At 47.4% G+C, this 24,113-nt stretch overlaps 1 protein-coding gene across 1 annotated transcript in view; it reads right to left on the bottom strand.

Annotated features, from left to right (window-relative positions):
• LOC131286613 (B-cell receptor CD22) overlaps positions 1 to 24,113 on the bottom strand; it is a 68,280-nt gene that overhangs the window by 14,292 nt on the left and 29,875 nt on the right. Inside the window, exons 2-6 of the mRNA XM_058315592.1 lie at positions 10,705 to 11,037; positions 9,994 to 10,137; positions 7,197 to 7,391; positions 835 to 1,095; positions 604 to 724 (exon numbers count right to left, since the gene is read on the bottom strand). Coding sequence (XP_058171575.1) covers positions 604 to 724; positions 835 to 1,095; positions 7,197 to 7,391; positions 9,994 to 10,137; positions 10,705 to 11,037 — 1,054 coding nt within the window. The remainder of the gene's footprint in view (positions 1 to 603; positions 725 to 834; positions 1,096 to 7,196; positions 7,392 to 9,993; positions 10,138 to 10,704; positions 11,038 to 24,113) is intronic.

The raw sequence follows: 24,113 nt of genomic DNA, 5'->3' as shown, positions 1-24,113 counted from the left end.
TTCCTTCGTTCTGGACTGTGTTTTTAACTTTATTTTTATTTTTCAAACTCCTGCGCCTTGGCCACCTTTATATTTTCACGGTATTCACTCTGCACCTCGAACGGAAAGGCGTTAATGAATTTTAATTAAAAATAAAGCACGCTTCAGTCCGTCGTTAGAAGCCCTGTCTGGTGCGGTATGAGGTCGTAAATAAATAATAAGAAACAGGTGTAAAGGACGTGGGGGAAGAAAATGAAAAAAAAACTGACCTCCTTCATATAGTTTTTCTTGTTGATGTCGACACAGACATTTTTAAGATTTGTGAAACCTTCTTCCGATGGTACAATTAAAACTTCATTGTGGTTTCTGGTTTTTTAAGCGGAAGTGATCCCTCAGAATATTTTTAACATAAAGCTTCTTATATAAACTTCAGTAGGATCTCCAATAAAATAACGTTATTCCAGGAAACCATGCATAGAGGAAAGTGAGATATATTGTTTTAAATATGCAGTACATAAATAATCTATTAACAGGGCTATGAGCAAAATGAAAGTATAAACAATTAATGCATAACTTATTACTTTGGATTTTCTTCAAAAAAGTAATAATCTACATAGAACATACCTTTGGACCCATTTGTAGGTAGGAGCCGGATTTCCCTCGGCCACGCACTCGAACGCGGCAGGACTGAACAGTGGCGCCGTGGTGAGGCGATCCGGTCCCGCTGATAATATTTTCGGTGCATCTGGGAAAGTAGGGAGGAAAACCGCGAATGAGCATGTGAGACCAAAAGGGATTTATATAATTGACGTATAATCCGTTCGTAACAAACGTGACGAGACGGGTGGTACTCACATTTCACGTCCAACTGGACTGACATCGTCTCCGACGTTCCGACGGAGTTCTGCGCCTGGCAGGTGTACATGCCGGCATCCCGCCGACCAACCGGACGCAGTTGGAGCGACTCCTGCAGGCTAGCAATCTCGGACCGACCGGCCCGACGCCACACAATGCTTGCCGGCGGATTCGCGTCGGCCACACACCGCAGGATCAGCGAGTCCTTGCCCTCTTCGAGGTCGATCTGGGGCGCACCGAGCAGCCGGACCGAGGGTGCATCTGCGACGGGGGAAAAAAGAAAGCCGAAAACGGGACGTTAAAACAAACCTTTATCCAACGAACCCAATTAACCGGACCGACGATTCGAGTCACGCTCTGAAACGCAGATGCGAGTAGACGTACTACACCACGTCAAGTGCGACAGATACGAGTGCGATACAAGTCAGTGAGAGCGAAGTAAAAGTGAGATGGAGGATGCAAGAGCGAGGAAGCCCATACGGGCTAACACGTTCTGCATCGACTACGAGGGGATGCCAAGACGCCCCTCAAGAACAGAAGTCATCGATTTTATCGTTGACAAACTTGGCCTTGGCGAAAAAATTGAAGCAATTCAGAATTGCTCATCTCGCGGGCGCGTCTTCGTCCAGATGGAGACAGCTGAGCTGGCGAGAGAGGTTGTCGCAGCCAACGGCAACAAACACGCCATTGCCATCGATGGCAAAACCTACACCATACCATTGATCCTGGAGGATGGAACGATAGAGGTGAGGCTGCTAGAGCTTCCCTCTTACATTACACATGATGAAATCCGAGATGAAATGGCCAAATTCGGCGAAATTTCATCAATTCACGATGAGAAATATGGAGCAGAAACGCGGGTTCCAGGTGTGCTGACGGGCGTTCGGACGGTTAGGCTAATACCGTTCAATGCCAAAATGAAGCTGGGACCGACGCTGGTCATTGCTGGTGAACGCACACCAATAAAATACCCCGGGCAAGAGGCGTACTGCAAGTACTGCCTGGTACCAGAGCATTTGGGTAGGACATGTGCGCAGACGAAGCGTGAGTCTTACGCTGATATGGCGAAGCGTACGCCCGCACCTACACCATCGCAACACACAGCACCGAGAACCACGGTACCCAAAACCAATCCGAAACAACAACAAAAGGGCAAAAAATCCAACGGGTCCCGGCCTGTACACACATCAATTGCCCAATTGCGCCTGGACCTGGCTAGGATGAATAACCTGCCGCAGGCCAAAGAAGATGTGAGACAATGGGCACCGCTTCAAAGCGTAAGCAAGTGTGCCCAAACGCCGGCGCCATCGCAGACGACACCATCAAAAGAGACTACGACACCGCCATCGCCGGGCCCCAGCACTTCGATGACTCGACAGGTGATGGAGATAGAGCCAAACAAACCGACAAGTGCCGACAAACCGCTGGCCAAAACAGCTACAAATGGGGAAGCCTGTGACGAGGCGGAGACGGGTAGGTACCTGGCAAACGCGACGAAGAGGGGAAAGGTAATTGTGACGGAGGTGCTGGGCCGATACGATACGACACCGGGAGAGTTTAAGATTCCTCGCGATCGTTCCCCTATTATCAAACTCCCTTCCACTAAAAAAGACAAAGAGCCGTTTGAAACAACTGACAGCGAGGCAGGATCTGTGAACTCAGTCGGCAGTAAACGTGGACGTACACGCAATCGTAAAACTCGCAAAGACACACTCGGGAAGGAAGCCGAAGGAAGGGAAAGCGGAACCATGGAAACATAAAGTTCCCCGTTTTGATATCAACATAAGCGTAGATTCCTTTGTTTTTTCTTCTTTCTATCTGAGTTGGTAGTCTGTTTTTTTTTTTTTTGTTCTTTTTCTTTTTATTCTCCTTTTCTCCATCATCTTCCCTATTTATCACACTTATTTTTGCTTATTGAGATGGCTAACACAAGCTTTATCTTCGTTACCATCAACATAAACACTATGACAAACTCTACCAAAATGCATGCACTGAGGACATTTCTAAGGACCATAGAAGCAGACATAGTGTTTCTGCAAGAGGTAGCAGACGCAGAGATAACTCTGCCAGGTTACAATATAATAACCAATGTCGATGAAGAAAGGAGAGGGACAGCGATCGCATTGCGCGACCACCTGAGATACTCTCATGTCGAGCGCAGCCTGGACTCGCGTCTAATATGCGCTCGGCTGGAGGGATCCACTACCCTGTGCAATATTTACGCCCCGTCTGGGTCGCAGCGCAGAGCGGAGCGGGAGGATTTTTTCGGCCGAACGCTGGTGCACTACTTGGCCAATGCCACCGAACACGTCATCATGGCGGGGGATTTCAATTCGGTACTGCGGTCGGTGGACGCCACGGGTGTCGGAAACTTCAGCATGTCCCTGCAGAGCGTTGTGAGCAGTATGGGGATGTTTGACACTTGGGAGGAGATCCGGGGAAACGAGGTAGAATACTCGTACATCACGCGTGGCTCGGGGTCGCGCATCGATCGCTGCTATACCTCACCAGCTTTGCGCAATGGGCTGCGCACGACATGCATGCACCTCCTGTCTTTTACTGACCACAAGGCTATTTCGGTTCGTCTTTGCCTTCCTGCCTCACCCACCCGCCCACGCGGAAACGGCTACTGGCAGTTGAGACCACACGTGCTGACAGACGAAAACCTTGAAGAGTTCGAGACCAAATGGAACTACTGGAAAAGACAAAAAAGAAACTATGGCACGTGCATTCAATGGTGGATTGAATATGTGAAGCCTAAAATAAAATCTTTCTTCCGGTGGAAAACTAATCAAGCATACGCAAACTTCAGACTACATCACGACATTCTGTACAGATTGCTAAAAAACGCCCACGGACGCTACCTGGCGGACCCCAGCGAGATAACTAACATAAATCGTATCAAAGGGAAAATGCTTAGCCTCCAAAGGCAATTCTCAGAAAATTTTGCACGCATAAATGAGACACGCGTTTGTGGTGAAAACGTCTCATCCTTCCAGCTTGCCGAGCGAAGGAGAAGACGAACCGTGATAGACCGTATAACGACAGAAGAGGGTAGAGTTGTGGAGGACAAGGATGAGATACAGACTATTCTCAGCTGTTTCTTTACTGGTCTGTACACAAATAACGAAACCGAGTCAAATTATACGCACAGAGACTCTTCCTTTGAATGTTCACGCTCCATCCCGGTGGATTGCGAGAAAAACAACGACTGCATGATAGAGATTTCCATGGCGGAAATAAAACATGCTATCAATAAAGCAAACAAACGCAGATCCCCTGGCCCGGATGGAATACCAATTGAATTCTACCAAAAGGCATTTGGAATGATTGGGAGGGAACTCACAACCATATTAAACGAAGCCTTGAACGGTAACATACCAGGGGCATTCTTGGACGGGGTCATTGTCCCGGTGGGGAAGCGAGGAGGTGGCTCAGTGTTGTCCTCTTTTCGCCCTATATCTCTCCTGAACACAGACTACAAGATTCTGTCGAGAATTCTGAAGCTGCGTATCGAGGGTATCCTTGAGGCGACGCCGACGATTTCGAGGGCACAAAAATGCTGCAACAAACCTCAGAACATTTTCCAGGCTGTACTCTCTGTGAAGGAGAGAATAGTCGATCTGAAGAGGAGGAAAATTCGTGGTAAACTGGTATCTTTTGACCTTTCTCACGCCTTTGATCGGGTGAGAAGAGACTTCCTGATGACCACAATGACCTCGATGGGTTTTCATCCGGGGCTGATTGAGCTACTGCAGACTATTGGAAACAGATCCTCCTCAAAGACTCTCATAAACGGTAACATTTCCCCTCCTTTTCCCATCCAATGCTCGGTACGACAGGGTGACCCTCTATCGATGCACCTTTTTACCATATACATGCAACCCCTCATCTCCAGACTGGAAAGTGTGTGCTGCGGCCAGGACGACCTGGTAGTCGCATACGCGGACGACGTCTCGGTGGTGACTACCTCATCCCTAAAAATCGAAAGCGTGAGAGGAGTTTTCAATGCGTTTGGTGTCGTGTCCGGAGCGCGGCTAAATGTCGCAAAATGTATCGCGCTGGATATAGGATGTACAGATAATCCAATCACGGTCCCGTGGCTTCGCACCGAGGAGAGGCTCCGACTCCTCGGTATTATGTTCTCCAACAACATACGCGAGGCAATGTCACACAACTGGGACACTGTGATACAGCACTTCCGTCACCTGATCTGGCTGCATCGGGTGAGACACCTTAACCTGGTACAGAGGGTTGTTCTTCTGAACACCTTCCTACTACCGAAGCTGTGGTACGTCGCATCCGTTTGTGGCGCTAGAGCGCTGGACATAGCGAAGGTGTCTCACCTGATGGGCTCCCTTCTCTGGGCCGGCGCCGGGGGCCTGCGCGTGCCGCTGAGTCAATTGGCGCTTCCACCTTGGCGCGGAGGACTGGGGCTGCTCATACCAGCAGTATCAGTCCCGGCCTTCATCACCAACCGATACGTCACCGATGCAAGTTGCCTGCGGCTGGGGGAGCGGCACATCTTGAGCGCGGGAAACCCCCCGGACTGGGTGAATGCTCCGTCCAACTACCCATGCCTCAGGATCGTGCTGCAACAGCTAGCGTACGCCCCAGGTTTCGCTGACGCCCCATCATCCCGATCGCTGCGGAGGCTCCTGGTTAATCGCCTACCGGAGCCAAAGGTGTCCTGCACACCAGGAGTCAGGTGGAAAACTGTTTGGAGCAATATTCTGGACAGAAGACTCCCATCAGAACAGCGATCTATTCTGTACCTGCTCGCAAACGGAAAGATTCCACATGGTCAACTGCTGCATCGGATGGGGCGAGTACCAGCGGACACGTGTGCGTCGTGCCCCGAAGTGGACACCCTGGAGCACAAGTTCACACTGTGTCCAAGAGTCACCGCGGCCTGGGACCTGCTGCGAAATGTGACTCACAGTGATGCTCCGGGGTGGTCATGTACGTTCACGGGGCTACGATGGCCAGTTCTCCCCGGAATGAGCACCAGTACACGCCTCACGGTACTCTATCATTTCGCCAACTACATCATCCACATCGTTGGAAACAACGATCGTGTGATTGACCTGAATGTTCTCGCGTGTTCCTTGCCCCTATAAGGGCCACCATACCAAATCCCAGGGATTTTACTTGTTACCTAATATACAACCGTTAACTAATAATATACCTAATATAATGTAAACCCGTGTATAAACTGTACAAATAAATCATATTTTACAAAAAAAAAAGTGCATAAAATGCACCAAAACATAACTACAACTGCGGTGGAATTAAAACACAAAAGAAAGGACAGGGCCAAGCTCCCAGGCTTAACACAGCGAAAACACGGTGCACTACAACGCCAAAATTTATCGATTTCAGTCACGTCGTACCCGGTTGCAGAAGACGAAAATTAAAACGGGGACTGATCCTGCAATGGGTGGTCCATTTTTGTTGCGACTTCTCTTCTGCTCATTAATTTTCCACTGCCACTGCTGCAGCTTGCGGCCATTTTTGTGCTCGCATAGTAAATATATTATGATTTCAAACGAACGCACACGAAAACACCGTGCGGGTCCGGCCTTGATCGGGTCAGCTGTCAACTGGCCAGGAAATCTCAATACGAGGTCAACTGCAACCCGCCCACAACGCGTCGATAGTGATGGCGAGTCAGTTTGAAAAGCAGAATACGAGGGAAAAACAGTCGGGAACTTAAAGGAGGAAAAAAATGAAGCAAGAAAACAAAATGACTCCATTCCAACGCGCGGAGGGAAACAAAAAATACTCTGACACACGAATTAAAATACCATCACCGATGCACCCGATGCATGCCCGAAGGCGAGGCAGCATTGCTCGAACGTGCGCCAGTATAAATATTTATTGACGCTGATAAAACAATATTAATTGAGGTTGACTGGAAAGAGGGTGGAGAAACTGAAACGCTACTGAAATGGCGATGGGGATGAAAATGGTTGGTTGTGCTTCGAAGAACTCCTGTTTGAACCAGAGGGAATCATGAAATGGTGGATTGAAGAGTACACGGTTAGAGCATAAAGAGCAGTAGACAGTATATTCCCAGATCCAATTACTCAAACAACAAAGCTGAACAGTTCGTGCACGTTTGCTGACCTTATTATCAGAAGAAAATTCCAAGTAATAATCCGGGCGTTTGCAAAGGAGCTTATAAAACTTGTTTTTGCCATGTTCTTGTTGTAATGCTGTTTTATTCGATGGAACCACAAATAAATACTTATTAAATACAAATAAATACTAAATAATACTAAATCGTGTCAAAACACTTAAAAACAAAACACATAAATAAGAAATGTTCCAGATTGGTGTAGACGATTCAGATAACTTACATTTCACATCGAGACGACCTTCGACGGCCACGGAACGCGCCGCGTATGACTCGTGTAAGGCGAGACATTTCAGGATGGTTCCGTGCCGCTCTTTGTTAGCCGGAACTTGGACCACGGAAGCGGCCGACCAGGTCCGGGGGTTGTCCGGTTCCGTTGAATTGGTTTGTGGGTGAAGGGGAGACACCTCTTGATCACCTGAAACAGGAACGATTGATTAATTATCAATAATGAGTGTATGGTAGTCATGAATTAGATAACAAATTGGAATTAAAAACTTTAAAGTAAAAACCATAATCAAAGAAGATTCAGATCTCTCCTTCATACTTTGGACTGGTAAGAGAAATATGATTTGGAAGTTACAAACACTCGTTACTTATTTTTTCTCAATTTTATTTTCCCGTCTCTCACTCATCCGAGGATTCGAGGGGCTTGGGCTGAAAATGTGCAATTTTGTAAGTAGACTTGAAGGTGCCAGCACTTTGAAGTGCTCGCCGGTTTGGCCTTTCGGTGAGGGCAAACAAAAAACAGCTGCGAAACATTATTGCATCCACGCGGATGCGCTTTTAACCCGCGTCCTGAGTTTTGCGGACTGAGACGATGTAAAGTATTGCATCCTGGGCAATGTAAACACCCCGCCAAAGGATCCTTCGCTGCGCGCTCGAGTGGCAAGCAAGCCCCTCTCGTAGGGTGCAGATTTTCATTTTAAAATTCCATTAAGCTGCTTTTAATATTCGCCAAGCACATCTCATCTCACACCGTGTGGCTCGCGTTGGGAAAGTGGTTCGTTGGTGCAACGTAGACGTAAACAAAAACTCAATCCTGACGGAGTCGCTCTCGGTGTAGGAAGCTGTGCGGTGGCTGTGTGGACGCATGTGCTGTCGTTTCCAGTGGGATAAATCTGTATTAACCGGAATCGTAACGATGAGTTGGCTCCTAGGAGGCGTGCGTTTTTTACTTCACCACTATCGTGCTTCGGTTTTGAGCTATTCACGATGAATACCAATCATTATTAGTTTTTCTTGAATTTCCAACAGAAGTGCCCTCATCTATACAAACTACTTCTAGTTGCATGATGCAATGCACTTGATGATCATATTCTTCAACTTCTAAAAAATGATCATATTCTTCAACTTCTTGGCGTAACGAATATGTTGGTCATGCCTGCCCGTTAAGGGCTTACGATACTTTTTCCCCTTTTGTACGTAGATAGTCAGAAAAGAGATCATATTGGGCTATTGGATTTACCCAATCATTGGGTTTTTGGGATAGCCGATATTGTTTGTTGCTTTACATTTCCGTTTTACACAAACTCAGAATTTTTCCACACCAGACAAAACTTCCGTGAAGTTCAATTCTGGTGTGAAACGGTTCAACAACCATTCTAACAACCAATAGACACTCTCAATGCTAGCCGTGTAGAGTTTTAACGCTTATGAAAAGCTTCTATTAATTAAATACTACGCGAAGCCTATGTGAAACTCTTTATGGGAAAATTCAACGCAATCCTGAATAAAAACTGTGATGAAAGAACCGACTGGCAACCGGGAAAACTGAACTACTTAATAGCGCACCAATCTATGAACGGTGATGGTTTCCTCGTTGGTTGAAGCTGCTGGAGTTGTGTGATTTTGATTTTTGTTTTTGCGATACGACGAACGTTTTCTACGAATACCGCGAGTATATTTCCAACCACCTTCCTAGAGAACTCTCATTTTCAACGTATGTAGTGGCACAGGGTGGTTTAAACAGAACAACCTGCACAAACCCGCACCCCACGCCGACCTGCACCCTCGTTAGCGATGAGTGGAGCCGGCCACCAAACACCAAATTTGCATATCACTTCAACGGGATCCGGAATCAAGAACCCTCCCGAAATAATACGGTCCAGTGATCCATCCGGGTTCGCCCTGCGGGATGCTTTATGGATGTGATACGAGAAAAGAGAGTGAGAAAAAAAATCGCCGAGGGCAGGTAACGGAAAGACCCCCAGAAAGAATGGAAAGAGGAAAAAACAGGACACAACATAAAAACAGGAAAAACCGAAAGGCGGATTTAAATTTTAAGCTTATTTACGAATCCACCCCACTCATCGCTCGCCTCGTTGGGAGTTCTGGAAAAAAAACTGCGGATGGCTTTTAGCGATGGTTGTTATTTTCCCGCAGTTCGCGTTTCGGTAGGCTTTTAATTTCCACTACCCAACGTGTGTTCGTTCGTGTTCGTTGGGTTTGTTTTTTTGTCATTATTTCATTTTTATTTAGTTGAGTGCGTTGAAATGGAGTAAGAAGAACGGAACTCCTGGAACGATGGTAATTCGGCATTCGTTACTTCTCTCTTAATACCTTTACAGAGAATGATCTGTTAGGTAAAAAAGCTCCATTTTGTTTCAACGTTCACCAGTTTCCAGTGATGCAATCGTTTCGCAAAGAAAGAATGGTGCCTGCAAATACTCCACGTATGTACACACGCTCGAAAGATCGTTCGTTGATAAAAAGTCAATACCACAGCCGGCACGGAAAACCGCGGAGATAGATCTCCCCATAACACAACCGGAAACTGGTGTAGAACGGAAACGGCACCGGTGCGAAAGACGAGTTTTTTAACGGTGTTTTTTTATTTTTACTGCAGTTGCACTAAAAATCGAAATCCATGCTTCGAACCAACGCCGCGTATTGAGTTTGCCGACCGAAAAGTGGATTAAAAAAATGTGAACCGAATTCGCCCGCGAAGTTGGACGATAAAAATCGGTGGTGATGGTAAAAATGATAATGACGGCGATGATGATCATGGCGATACTTACCTAGGAACCACTTCAGCTGCGCCGGCGGGTTTCCGTAGTGCGAGACACACTTTACCGTCGCGACGGCACCGGAATCGACCGTCACGTTGTGGCCGGGCGGAACGTGGACGCCTTCGTACTCTAATCTGGGTCGCTGGGGAGGAACTGCGGAGGGTGAGCGTGGAAGTGCATCGGAAAACTGCATTAGTCGAGTGGATATTGCATTTCATTACGGCTGCAGCCCGCGGTAGGTCGGTCGTTCAGTTCGGTCGGAATAATGAGGGTAAATGGCGGATTTTGCTTTTAATAATTCTTCCCGAAATTGAAGCACTTCGGGCTATTCATAAAAGTGGCTTAAATGAACTACTTTCTGATAGGTACTCAATATTGCATAGGGTATTCATGAAGGCAATGGAAAAGTTTGTTCGATTGAAAAACTACAATCATACAAATCAGTTAAAACAACTTGATGAAATATAATCTATTTGATAACAATTTAAAGCTTGTCGAAATTGTTTGAAATAAATTGTAATGAACGTAATTGCTTTAGCTAGCGTTTGATTTAGTATAAGATTGCAGAGGAATTCTGGTTTTTTAAATAAAAATATAATTTAATTGTGTAACTCTTGGGAATGTAAATAATACTGACCATAATTAAATAACCTTAGAAACGCACCCATCTTTCTTGGCTTGCTAATGTTTTGACCGAAAGAGGCCACATAACGTACTCACCTCGCACCACCAATCGCACCGGCTGACTGGTTAGGGCGTCCTGCGTCGTAAAGTCGCTGGCCGTCACCTGGCACTCCCACAGGCCGTCGTCGAATTCGAGCTGGGCCGCCCGGACCCAGAGCGAGCAGTCACCGCCGACGTGTGCGGTTTGGCCGATGCCGTACTGGCTGGCCCACTCGTACTTCTTCGGGTAGATGCCGACCGGTTTGTTGTCCTTCTGCCAGGAGCAGACGCCACGCTTGTCAATTACTTTGCACACCAGCAGCGCATCCTGGCCCGGGTTCACCTCGGTGTATTTGGGCTGCTCGGCGAACCGCTGCAGTCCTATGGTCACTGTACGAGAAACGAGACAGGGAGCGAGAGAGAGAGAAAGTGTGTGATGAGAAAAATGAAGAAGGCGGGCGAAATGATAAAGAATCGGCCATCCCGGCCAAAACAACGCTATTAGCATCGCAATTAGTCCGGCTTTCGGGGCACTTGGGCCGGCATCTGGTTTGGGAGCCCAGGGAAACGGAAAGAGGCTCAAAACCACCATATGTCTCGCACCGAGCGAGCTTCTGACAGGTTGTGGCTTGGTGAAATATGACTTATCTTATATGAGTGAGAGAAAGGAAGCGGGCGGAAAAGAAAAACATCCGATCCGATGGACCTAAAATTCCTGGCCGACTGCCAACAAACAGCGAATGGAGTAGAAAGCATTGGCAGCCTCTCGGACAAAGAATGTAATGGTCGGATGGTCCTGGAAAATGCCGGAGAACACCGAAATACGCCAGAGGCAAGCCGTTGGCAAGAGAGTAGAAATTTAAAGTAATCGCTTGGACGCAAGATATTTAAATTATGCATGTCCGATTTCAGTTCCCGGTATTGAATTTCTTACACAAGATCCAGGGATGCTTGTTTTTGATCAATTAAAACTTGGATGATGCTATGAATTTTAAATCGGCTACTTCCGAGTAAGCTGTTACCATAATAATATTATCCCAGATCCCTCAATGACACTCAAGCAAGAAGACACAGTGGTAAGACATAAACCATCAGCGATGGTTTGATGTTCTGTTGACAAATTGAATATCAGCAAAGAGTGAAACCCTGGAGGGCACACGATGGTGGGGTTACCATCCCCCCACTCCTGCGAACCGCATCATGATGGGATATTAATGTTCGTAATAAAAGTAAATTAATCACGAAATAAAGACTCGCTCCGGAAGGGGCGTCCCCGGGGACGTGCCGCTTGATTAGGTTTAATTTACGCGCCGCGTATTTATAATCCACGCCATCCAAGTTTTTCGGCCACTAAATCAGACGGCTACAGTCGGCCGCGGATATCCATTATTCAACCAGGCACCGCCGTTCGATGCAAGTGGTGGAAGCAAAAAGGAATGAATATTTAGAGACGCCCAAGCCGTTTCCGGTTGGTAGTCTTTCAAAAACCTATCGTCAACGGTGATCCTTCCTTGCCGGGGAAAAGTACTGCGCCTCGATCGAAGCCGAAACGGGACGAGGACCTTGCGAGGATTCCCCGCTTCCAAACCGGTTTTCCACCGGATTCACTTTCGGTTCGCTTCGTTCCAATTCGGTTCGGGTAATGAGTTTCTCTAGAATTAATTAATCATTGATACACCCTGACATGAACGATTTATTTAAGCGTCCTTCGGTTCCGGCCACGTCGCTTGCAAAACCCCGGCCCCTCTTCCGATAACAAAAGCAACCGAACGGCAAAGGAGATTGCACTGCCAAATAGTGAAGTTATTTGAGGGAAGCGGCGAAGAAGAGTCGAAGGATAACGGAGGCGGACCGGTCGTTTCGGGTTTATCCATTTTTTTTATCACCCTCCGCATTGGTTACAATTTCGATGCGGTTTTTTTTTCCTTTTCTCCTGGTTTGAAAAGCCGTACCGAAAAATGCGCCTGGATTGATCATAGAAACACTGGCCCACAAATCGGGAAATTGGACGAAGTCGTTCCGGGGGGCTGAGATTGGAAAAACTCATGGCCAAAAGGACGGTGGGTCATTTGTTGGTACGCCATCGAACGAGCGCAAGGACGAGGAAGCTTAATGATCGCCGAAATTAAAATTAGCTTCGGGTGTCTCTTAATGTTGCAATTGTACGTTTTCATTCCCCCCCTCCCGTCACGTTTCCCCCCCTTTCTGAATGGTACAATGGCTATGGATTTTCTTTCCCGGCCCTTCCCATCTTCCTCGAGCTTTCGCTCGTTGAATCCTCTTTGTGTGCCTGGCATCGCCCTGTTCAAACTGTTATCGTAACGATGCGATCGTCATTCGGCGCATTTGAATGGAAAAATTTCCAACCGTAAGATTATACTTTCATTTCCTGTGGCTTCACCGACCACTTCACGAGCGCTTCCTCGGTCTCGCCACCGCCCGTAGGAACCGAAAAGGCTAAGAAAACATCGACATCAGAAAACGAGGACCAAAGAGGGACTCTGCGAAAGAACCAGGAAAAATACTGTCCAACGGGAGGAAAATAACATTCCACAGCTCGTGACGTTCGCCAATCCCCGGTTCTCCCCCTCCGGCGGATAAAGGAATGGCGAGTTTTTGTCCCTCCCTTCCCCGTTGCAGAGAAAATGGAACATCGAACGGAAGTTATCCGCTTTTGTCGAGCGCAAAATCGAAAACTGGACGCAATGGCATGAAAAATGCTTCTCACTTCGTCGTTCACCTTCGCCTGGTGTCCTGGCGTCGCGTTCGCTCGTTTGGCTCGTCATTATTTTTCCGAAGTCCTGAATATCGGTCACATTGGGCAGCTTTCGTTTACGCGCTTGTTGTCGTGAGGAGGGTTTTCTCATCTGTTCGTTTATTAAAGCATCCCGCCTGAGCGTGGGAGAAACATTCGGATTGAGTGGAAAATTCAATGCTTTTCTTCTCATTGCTTACCGACTGGATAAATGTCGGTGGTATCCGTTACCGAATTTTCATATCGATACTTCCCTCCCAAACGCGTTCGCTCTACCATAAAACATTTGACCGAAAAAAAAACCTATTGATAACTTTTTTGCCTTTCAAAGAGTTCAAAGTACGAATGCATGCCGACGCGGCGAAGAGTAACTAAACTTACGAAATGCAACCAGTTTGCCGGCACGCCAGTTATGTTAAAGTTTTTCTTTCGCCAAGTTTTGACTCTTCAGCGCGCGGCTGTAGCGTTCTGCTCGTCGGCAAACTCTCTAGCTGCCCACCGGCTAGGGCGAGAAGTGAGAAAAGTTTCCGCAAATGATTCCTTCGATCGATGATGTTTTGTAAATTAATTCCAATCGTTCCGAGATGGTTTGCGGCAATGGGAAGAAATTGTTTATAAATGTTTAGCAAAAGTGGAAAAAGTTACTCCGGGCCAGGGATAACTTTGAAGGACGAAAAATAATAACCATTTCGTCGAAATCGGAAACTTTGAATGTTTCTGTTTGTGCGGCTCAAACAAAACAGTATTCGGTAAAACTTTTCACGTTACCGTTTGATTAAGGGAAAGGCTACACTTCGTGAGCCCTGGGTAAGAGAATTGATTATAACAATTTGAGCAACAAATTGTTCCATGATAGATTTGTCAATGGTGTTTCCGAGAGAGTACCATCCTTTGCAGCTACTTAGACGCATGTGTTTCGTCCCGCTTGCATCATAGAAAATGCAGGCCACGCAGACCCCGACGGGAGCACACGTGATGCTGCACATTTCGCTAATAACTCGCGCCCACATCGGGCGACAATAGGGGCCATCAAAACATGTGCGATAGCACCAAGTGGAGCGCAATGTCAATTGCATTTCGCACGGACCGCGATTCCTCCTTCGGGCTTAAAAATCAGTGCATGTACAATGCTCCCGGTACATTTTCCCGGAGTGCACAAAGCGATGGTTTTTGTTTGGCTTAAATGCTGCTACCAGTGCAAAACGCTCAAAACGTGCGCCCGTGAGTCCACGAGTAGGGCGAGTCAAAAATTGTCCGGAACAGGCAGAAAAACGGGCAAAACCAACGCCTTCCTCGATGGCAGCAAAATGTTCGAAAGAGGATCGCGGCTCGCGAAACAAAAACAAAAACATCCTCCTATGGTCGAGTCCCCGGTCGGGCGGGGGATCGTTTCGACGATACGGCGTGGACGAGTTTTCCCGAGATAGGCGAAAGCGTCGCGCCAGCGAAACTCTATCAACATCATCAGCGGACATCATCCTCGTCTGATGAACGTTTTGCTGCCGCGGGACCAACACTGGACACTGCCACGTCGCTTTTTTGGGCAACGGCCACCGGCTCGGGCGCGGCATTTCGTCGATGGCTCTTTCAGGCTGAAACAGTTGCCCAGCTGTGGGGTGTTGTTTTGTGACTAGGCTTTGCATTTTGAAGAAGCAGCAGGCGAGGACTGGGAAGGACTAAGCGTCGAATCGAAATCGAATGAGTGCAGGATATGTGTCACCGTCGTTTCAACGCGGTCCGGTTTCGAGCTGCACTGTCCATCAAGCGGCGAGGTAGTTTATTTGGTCCCCAATTTTAATTCTGTGGTCATCCACATCCGCCCTTCCCTGGAGGTGCTGACCTGGCCGTTGTTCTCCTAAAACAGTCCAAGGGTGGGTTCTATTCTATTATTTCGGAAGGCTATCTCACAACGGACTTTCCCCAATTGTGGCAGCAGTTTAGGACTTGTATGGCCTTGTTTTTTCCCGACTTGATTTTCCCCATTCTATGGTTCGCCGATCCTACAACTATCCCGCAAAACTTCGATCGTGTTTTTGTTAGTTTTCCGATCGTGGCCGGTTGTATCGGGAAGTTATCCGTTTGTAGGGTCTGGCTGGTTTTTTTGCCCGTGTTTAGTTGCGGTTTTTTTCTCCCCCACCCGGAGCGGGAAAATGACTTTTCTCGGGGGTGGCCCGCGAGTAAGCGATGCTGATTTGGATCTAAAATTCCCTATCGTGCCGTGGAGAGTTTCGCGGTGCCTTTTCTCCCCCAGCGGCGCATAACCTCTTCGCGTCCATCGGTTGGAAGGAGATGTTTATTCGGGAAAGTTATTTAACGCTTCGATGCCCGGAGCCTTCCGCCGGCTCGTACGCAAAGGTAAAATCTGTGGAAAAGGTGTCGAAAAATCGGTCTGATTCAATTACAGTCCCTAGCCTATCGTGTCCTTTTTTTCGTGTTTTCTGCTGCGGTCAACTCTTCTATCGTTCGCAATTCCGAAAACAAACGCCACTTCACGCCATTTTTGGCCGGCCTGGAGTTTCTACGTTTTGCGGTCGTGCACGATTTACCGTTCGGCTTTGATTGGAAAAGTTTGCACCTGCCCGTGACCACGTGTTCTGGTTGCGTGACACGGTTCGCGTCGCGATAACATCCTGCGGGGGGAGGGTTGGTTGGGCAAATGCAAATAAATCTGCGCACCAACCGAGCCCGATGCAACGTTATGATTGTGCCACAAAAGGTAGCTCTGTGTGTGTATGGGATGGTGCATTTTCTAAATGGATTTTATGACTGTTTCCGAGCGGTGGAGATTTGTGTATAGGCTTTTTGTTTCCTTTCGTTTCGTGTGTGTGTGTGTCTGTTTAAACTCGATGGAGCAGGAATAACGTACCTAGCTGACAGATTTATTATCACCTGCATGTGCGGCTCAAAGCTGCACTTCTCGAAATGGATGTTCTAGGTTGAGTTGTTCATCGATATGAGCTTCGGCTTATCCGGTATAAATTCATCTAAATAAGTGGAACAAAAAGCGGGGTAAACAACACCAGACAAAACGTGACGATAGCAGTCACAAACAGATGGAAGCTTAAGGAAAGGCTTTTGCGATTTTAATCAAAATTGTTTTTCGGTAGAAAAATAAACAAAGATTAAAGTTTTCGTTCAACTTTGATATAAACTTGTAAGGCTAATTTTGCTAGCCTATAAATCACAGCAAGGATGATGCGTTTAACTAAGACAACGGAAACTTATTGTGAAAAAAATTAATGAAAAGATTTATCCCAACCAAAGGCGCTGTAGAGTTGAGCTTTCTTTTCTGAACTGAGATTATTTACAAATCCCTCCCGCGTTTGCCGAGTAGTCAAATCTCGCTGAAAAACATCTCACGTAATAACTTTTCCGTTCTAGTCTCGTCCCATCCTTAGGCAGCAAGGAACTACCAGAGGGTCGGTAGGACTTTGTACGCATAATAATTTCACCTCCCCGCTTGTCTCCCATCCAATCGCAGCTTCCGGTTTGAACGAAGCTAAGCCACGAGGTGTCGTTGTGCATTAAGCAGGAATTAAGTCACAACACTCGGCGTCACACGCCAGATGGATGAAAGTTTCCGGGTCGTGCTCTGCAACGAGCCGTAGCCGTGAGTCGTGCGTTTCATCAAAAGCGGAATGAAGAAAACCTCGGCTCAGAAGGTCCGCAGGGTAAGTCAGCAGCTCGCTCGGCTCGCAACATTTAAAGGGAAAAGGTTTGTCATTCGTCCGGCCGGAGGTTTGCTTTGTGGAGCAGCACGCCCGGAGTCCAGTGATTCGCATTTCGGCTCGCGTCATAAAACCCGCAGCCCATCAACCCAGTGACACCTAATATCGTGATGAACTTCATTAACGCACCAGCTTTTCCCGGCTGCAAGCGAACACTCTCGAAAATGGTTCCCGCATTCGAGCATGCGGAGCAGCCTCGAACACTCCTCGGTGTCGTAAAGCTGGAGCGAAACAAACGAGTCCATAAACCATACGTAACTTCTGGCCGAGAACGGCTGGCACCTTCCCCCGCCCCATGTCTTCCCGAGTGTGTGTTCTTGTGGGTGAGAAAGTGCTCCGACCGAGCCTCCAGCCCTAGGCCCAAACACCCAGCTCTAATCCCTCGTAAAACTCCGAATGGAGCAGCCAAGACATCAACTCGCTTAATGTTGCATGTGTTCGAAGGCGGGCGTAACGTGTGTACGTAAGCGAAAATCAGTGAAGCATCGCCGCTCGGGCCTTGTGGGGAAGGACAGGGAAGGATTTCATGGTGGAGGCGCATCACGATGATGGTTATGATGGGCCCTAGCCCGAAAACTGCCCGAAGGAATCATAAATTCCAGTTCAACACCATCGACGAGTGTGCGAGTGAAAGCAGACGCGTCCGGGTTCGTAATGTTTCAGATTTATGCTCTTCAGCATTCCAATCGGAAGCACTCAGGGAGCGGCGAGGGGTAAATCACTAGCCATTTTAAAGGTTCTGAATCCATTTCCAATGCCCACATGCATATGTATGGGGATGGTTCAAATGGAACGGAGAGTTTCGCCAAAGAACACCCTAAGGATCATTGTGTAAACCTTTCGGATTGAATGGTTTGTTCATTTTTCACCCCGGAACCCAACCCAGCGCGATCATTCATTTTCCTCACAAACCAACACTCTACCGAGATCCGTTTGTTGTGGAAAATTTCTTCCGAATGTAATATTCCAACCCGGCGGGTCCGTTTCAACGTGTGCTTTCTCTGTTTGGGAAAATGCCACGGATTCGGGCCACATTCCATCAATTTCTATACCGATTCGCAATGGTTTCGATTGCTCCCCGATTGCACTTGCCCATAAAGCTCCGCCAGTCCCGGGGATCAAACGGGATGGGAAAATAATAATGTAGCAGTAAGCAGAAGAAAAACAAGAAGCGAAATAAAAGAACACCATTCCAGCGTGTGCCATTTTTATAGTTTTTCATTTTTTTTTTTTTGCTCTGCAACGATGAAAATTCTCCACCTGCAGCGTGCGGAGTTGGTGCGGAAGCGATGGCCAAAAACTCCCGGAAAGTTATAATATGTGCTGCCCTGGTTTTTATGTGCTATTTCACTCCGTGAGTGCTCCCGGGGGGGAGATTTTCAAATTGGAAAGCACCATCAGTTGGAGCAGGCGGGGGTTGTGAGGATGAGAGCGGAAGAGGGACGGTGACGCCATGGTGCGAGATGAATCGAAGCTGGCAACCGAGCCAAGCCTCCGAGCTCCGACGTCCGGTAGCCGCAGTGTCGAGGATATTAATGATAACGTTTATGGGAAAAGTTTACCATTCACCAATGGAATGGGGGAGCGGAAATGAATCTCTTTAGGTTCGGAGGCGGTGCGGACGAGGCGTGGGCCGTGGTTGCGGGAGGGCTTGGTCGCACCCCGTGTGCTCGTATCGAATGGATCAAATGCCAGCATATCCTGCTGACCTGAACCTTCCTTTTTCGGGCACATCAAGGAGAAGTCCAAGCCAAACGGAGGTCACTGCGGGGGGGGGAGTGACGTTGCTATCGGACGCTTCACTTTTATCCGACACCTACGTCACTCCAACGAACACACGTACAAACACACCGCTTGTCGGTGGACTTTTCCCCTTCATCAGAATGATAACTCCGCATGAAACCGAATAATATGGGACGCTTATTATGTTGCGATGATATTAAAACGGGAAAAGATATAAAAACAATTTCAGAAAGCGTGGAAATGGATTTCTATAAACATTACGCTTTATATGTTTCATATTTGTTGGTCATGGAAATGTCTTATTTATTTTTTCTACTAATTTAAACCGAATTGGCTTGCATTGCTTGAGTACCAACTGTGTAACATCAAGTAAGCTTCGTTTCATAGTGTTTTCTTTTTAATTTTGATTATTTTCCTTCCGCCGTTCAAGTCAAGTTCGAGCGAAAGTTTTCCTTTACGAACCACATTCGGTTCACGTGTGAATACTATCATCATCGCAAATGCCATCTCCCATTGTGCATCGTTCGAGAAGAGTTGTTGAAAAGGTTGCCACCGCCCGTGACATGTTGGCCTTTCCTTTCCTTTTGGTCAAGTTGGCTCAACTTTACTTCTCCAGTAGGGGGCCAATTGTTCCCCGTCCATTGAGCCAAAGGTCGGACGTCGATCTTATGCTGGCTGTTTTTTGCTCCCCCCCCTTTGCAAGGAATGGCTACGAAAACGGTCCGTAATGGATCGTTTGCTATGCTTCTGGAAATGGCAGCATCATACTGGAAAGTTCCGAGCTGACTGAGCTCGTGCCGCTTTGCCAGTCACGGAGCGGAAGGAACGAGATTCGAATCATCCGCTTGTCTAGAAGAGGAACATTGTCCGTAACGCATTCCGTTTCCTTTCGTCCTGCAACAGCGCACCCACACATCGGTACTTGCGTGCCTGATGGTGTATCAATATTTGAAAAATCAAATTAGTCACATTTATTCCTTTCCGATCGGCTTCCGACCATCTCCCCATTTTCCCGGCGTGCCCGGAACAGCACAACCGTGCGTCGTTCGTGTTTTTCCGTCGGCAGGATCCAGGGCCAGCAGTTTGCCGAACCGGATCGACCCCGTGTTGAACACACAAGCGCACATGGGGATGGAAATAAAGAAGAAAACAAACAAACACCCCCAGCACCGGTGGAAGGTTGGTGAAAACATTGGACGGTATTTGCCGTAATCAATCAGCATTTGCAAATTCAATAATACCGCTTGAAAATAAGCTGCCTCGCATTTTCCGTGCCACGCCGTGTCGAGTGCGTGTTTTTCTTCCGTTTTTCCGGCTCAGCTATAAAGCTGGTGTTCGGTTGAGCAGATGCTCGGCGGGGCACTTTTCCCGGAACCGAAGAAAGTCTAGAAGAACAAAATGCTCAAAAAGTATGTTCACCTGAAAACGGGGCACAAGGATTTGCTGTATCGAGGAAAAACACATCATGCTCGAGGATTGGGGAGAGATTGCAGGAAGGGGTACAAGAGTGCCCCATTTCCCACTCCTCTTCCTACAAGTTCTGGTAATGATCCATGACTCCAAGAAACATAAGCACACAACCTTGGCCTCCCATGAAAGCACGTGCTTTTTTATGGATAAAGCCATCCTCTTGTTTTAACCTCGCACACAGGTGAGTAAGATTTAGCGAGCTGATCCAATTAGGCACACGGTGTTTGATGATCAACATACACCTTAAACTAATTGCTGCCGACGCCGGCGTTGGAGAGCGCGGGGGTGGAAAATTCGGGTACTAAAACATGGTTTACGGTGAAATTAGGTTAGCGCGCGTCGCGTGCGGAGCGCTGCTGATGGATGATTGCTAATTTTCCTTTCCTAGTACGGTGGAAAACAAATGGTGGCGATGTCACAAGCAATGATTGGAACGAAGGTGTCTATCACGCTTGCAAACAGGATAAGGATGTTAGTAGATCATTTACATTGTAGATCATTAATTTGTTTTCGCCAATGAGATTTTTGTTTGTAGAAAGCGCAATTGAAGGCACCAGTTATTATTAAAGGGAAGTAAGTGCTTTAAAAACGCAGTTTCGTGACATAATGTTTGAATATTTATATAGCATAAACCAGCATTAAACCAGAAATTTAATTTTAAAATGTTTTTGAAGTTATGGCAATCCACTTCAATTTCTACGCGCTCAAAATAAGTATCTCTGGTCAGATATCATTATTTTGATTGTCATGGAATGTCCCAATTCCATAATCATTTCCTGAGTAGGCAAAGGAACACGGTAAAAAACCGGAGATATTTTATTTGACAAATTTTTCCCTTTTAACGTGCTCCAAAAATAACCACAACGAGGAAAACCCAACAATGTCCCATCGCTCAACCAAAGATGGTTTATGCTAAATATTTGCTGATTGCTTTACGGAATGGTTGAAAATGGAAATTATTATAACTGGCGGGACTAGCAAAGGGAGTATAATTTGCGGCTGAAATCACCGCGATAATACACCCGAACGAAGTGACAGCCAACGAGCTGACGGAGCGCCTCCAAAAGAAAGCTCCACCCCCCGGGGGGAAAAACGAACGCGAAACAATTCGCCGACAAGCGACAAACTTCACGACGATGACGAAGAAATGGAACGAATAGCGAAAGTTATTATCATAATTTATCTGCCAAGGTAAATTTAAACCTTTGCGAGCGAGAGAAAAAAAAGCGGAATGGGATGATGGTCGAGTTGGGCCACGCTTGGGCAAGATTATGTTAAAGATTTGGGCTGATTGAATATTCGCAACTTTTTCCATCTCGCCAAAATCGGCTTTCGGCGGCGCCCGCTAGTTGCTAAGCGTGTTAAGATTGTTTCCGCGCGGACTTGAATCCATTCCATCGAATGGAAAGCTCCTTAAGACTGGCACCAGGGGGAAGTGACGGAGGAAAACGGTGCAGGAAAGGTGGCTGGATGATGATGGGATCGAGTTGAGCTGAAGGGATGATCAAAGCGAAAACTGTTAGGATGGGATGTGCGGTACACGTTCTCCAATGAAATACTTCACCGTTTCCCATCGTTGGGAATAGTTGGGTTTTTGGTGCTCTTGTTACTGCTTGCACGCTAATCTGTCGCCCGCGCCCAACGCGAACCGAAGGTAAATACCCATCATCGTCCGCCATTGCGCTCGGGAAGTTAATTTTGACTTTCGGCTAATTTTCCTCACTAACGAGATGCTTTTGTTCGTAAGAAATTAAGCATCGGGAAGGGATTGGAGGCAGCAGCCAGCTGGTGCCAGGACGAAGTTTGCGAGCGGCTGATGAAACTGCATCTGGCATGGGACTTCGAAACATGGTGCGGGGGAGAGCGATTCACCGAGCGCGTTATTTTTCCGTGATGGAAAAAATGGCGCAGAAGGTTTCGGGTTGGGATTTTACGCCCGGGCGATGGATGCCAACTCAAATAATAAAGTAATCTATCCCACCGTGACTGGAGCCGCGGAGCCTCATCTGTCAAACGAAAAGCGCACCGCAAGAACTCATCCGGCGGTGGAAAAGTTCCTTAAAAGCTCGCGCAGAAGCAGATTGCCCGGAAGCCTTGGATAGCGCGCTGGGAAGAACACTGGTGATGATAATTGCACCGAACTAACTTGTTTACGAAGTTTATTGCGCGCAGCGGGCAACTCTTCGGCAAACTGGGCTGAGAGAGGCTGCATAGGGTGCATCTGGTGCACAACCTGGTGCGAGATACGGTTGAGTGTTTGCGAATGGTTAGTTTAACCAAAGTCAGACTTGTGGTGCATAGGCGAGCGATGGCTGAACAACTTAGACAGGTGATGAAGCAGAGATGACTCCACAAATTGGGAGAGTGTGCATTAAGGAACTTTTTAGTTTCCTAAGCATTTATTAAATATTATGAAATGTGATTGACGTTTTACATTTTTTTCGTAAATTTTCATGAATTTGCCAACAAAAATAGTTCGATTATTGAATATTACTGATATGTCCGAATTATTTATACCTAGTTGCAGAATATCAACGAATGAATTCATAAGAATGCGAAGAATTTTAATGGGTTGTGCATGATTTTTAATTCTCTTTTAGCAATTTCAAGAAGAGTCCAATGATCCCTTCAACCATCGAGCGGTTATTTAATGTCGCGATGGGGTAGAAACTACTACGACGAAACCTCTCGTAGTGTGTCGAGCCGGAGTGAAATCACCTCAAAACCCGTTGGCTCGGTGCCAGCGCGCGAGTGAGGTCAGCTCGACGGAAAAAAGATCCATACGACCTCCGGTATCGTTTAAGGACTGTTCAGCGGGAAAAGGAAAAACCAACATAAGCCCGTCGGCCGCCAGACGAACTTTCAATACGTTGCTCTCGCCACGCCAATAACTACCACTACGCTCTAAGCGGCTTAAGTAGTTTCACTTGAGTGCCACACCAGAAGGCTTCGCCGCCGCTATGGGGTGGCGCCAAAATTGACTGCGGTCGTCGTCGTGTGGCACGCCCGGTCTTCCCAGCGACCCCCGATCATGACACTCCGGCGTTTGCGGCCACCGGAGAGTGCTCTGAGCTACCCTTCCCGCCGCACTTCCTGGGTGAAATGAATAAATTAGCATAACACATGTACATGAGCATCTTCGTTTAGCGCATATTTTCAGTACGGTGCGATGCGACGTCCCTCGCTCCCCGTTGGAGTCTCGGAGGGTGCCGATGCGTGTCGAGGTTAATGTACTACTGCCGGCCGGAGCGGTTGCATGAAACGGTTTCGCTCTAAAAACCAACCAGTGCTCGGGGTCCGGTCGGGAAATGGTGACCCGATGGAAAGCTTCCAGCACGGGATGACCACAGGGTCATCTAGACCAGGCCGAGTGGGGAGACGGACCACCGCCCCCTAGAGAATCCCACCCACTCACACCGATTCGGTTCGAGTTTTCCCTGGAAACGAATGCTCGTGTTCTATGTTTTGCTTCCGCAGAAGTGCAACGCAATTCGAAGACACAGCGCGCTGTTGTAGAGAAAGTTTTTCAATTCCGATGCAGCGTTCGCCCCAAAATCAACATGCTCTCGCAAAAGCGCCGCTCGACCGGGCATAGTTTGAAGCGGTTTTGCTACGGTTTTGCAGGCTGCAAATGTGGAAACGCGAGTTGAAAGCCTTCGGGAGGCGGCCTCCGTTTGGGGTGAAAATGGCAAACTTTTCCGTGTACGGCAGCCGGGACCGAGAGGTATTCACTTTGACACTTTGAGGAAAATGTGTAGAACAAATGGAGT

Source organism: Anopheles ziemanni, chromosome 3 (genome assembly GCF_943734765.1).
Source record: "Anopheles ziemanni chromosome 3, idAnoZiCoDA_A2_x.2, whole genome shotgun sequence".
NCBI classification, from domain to species: Eukaryota; Metazoa; Arthropoda; class Insecta; order Diptera; family Culicidae; genus Anopheles; species Anopheles ziemanni.
The sequence above is the reverse complement of the archived record's forward strand: the minus strand, read 5'-3'. Positions and strand labels throughout refer to the sequence as shown.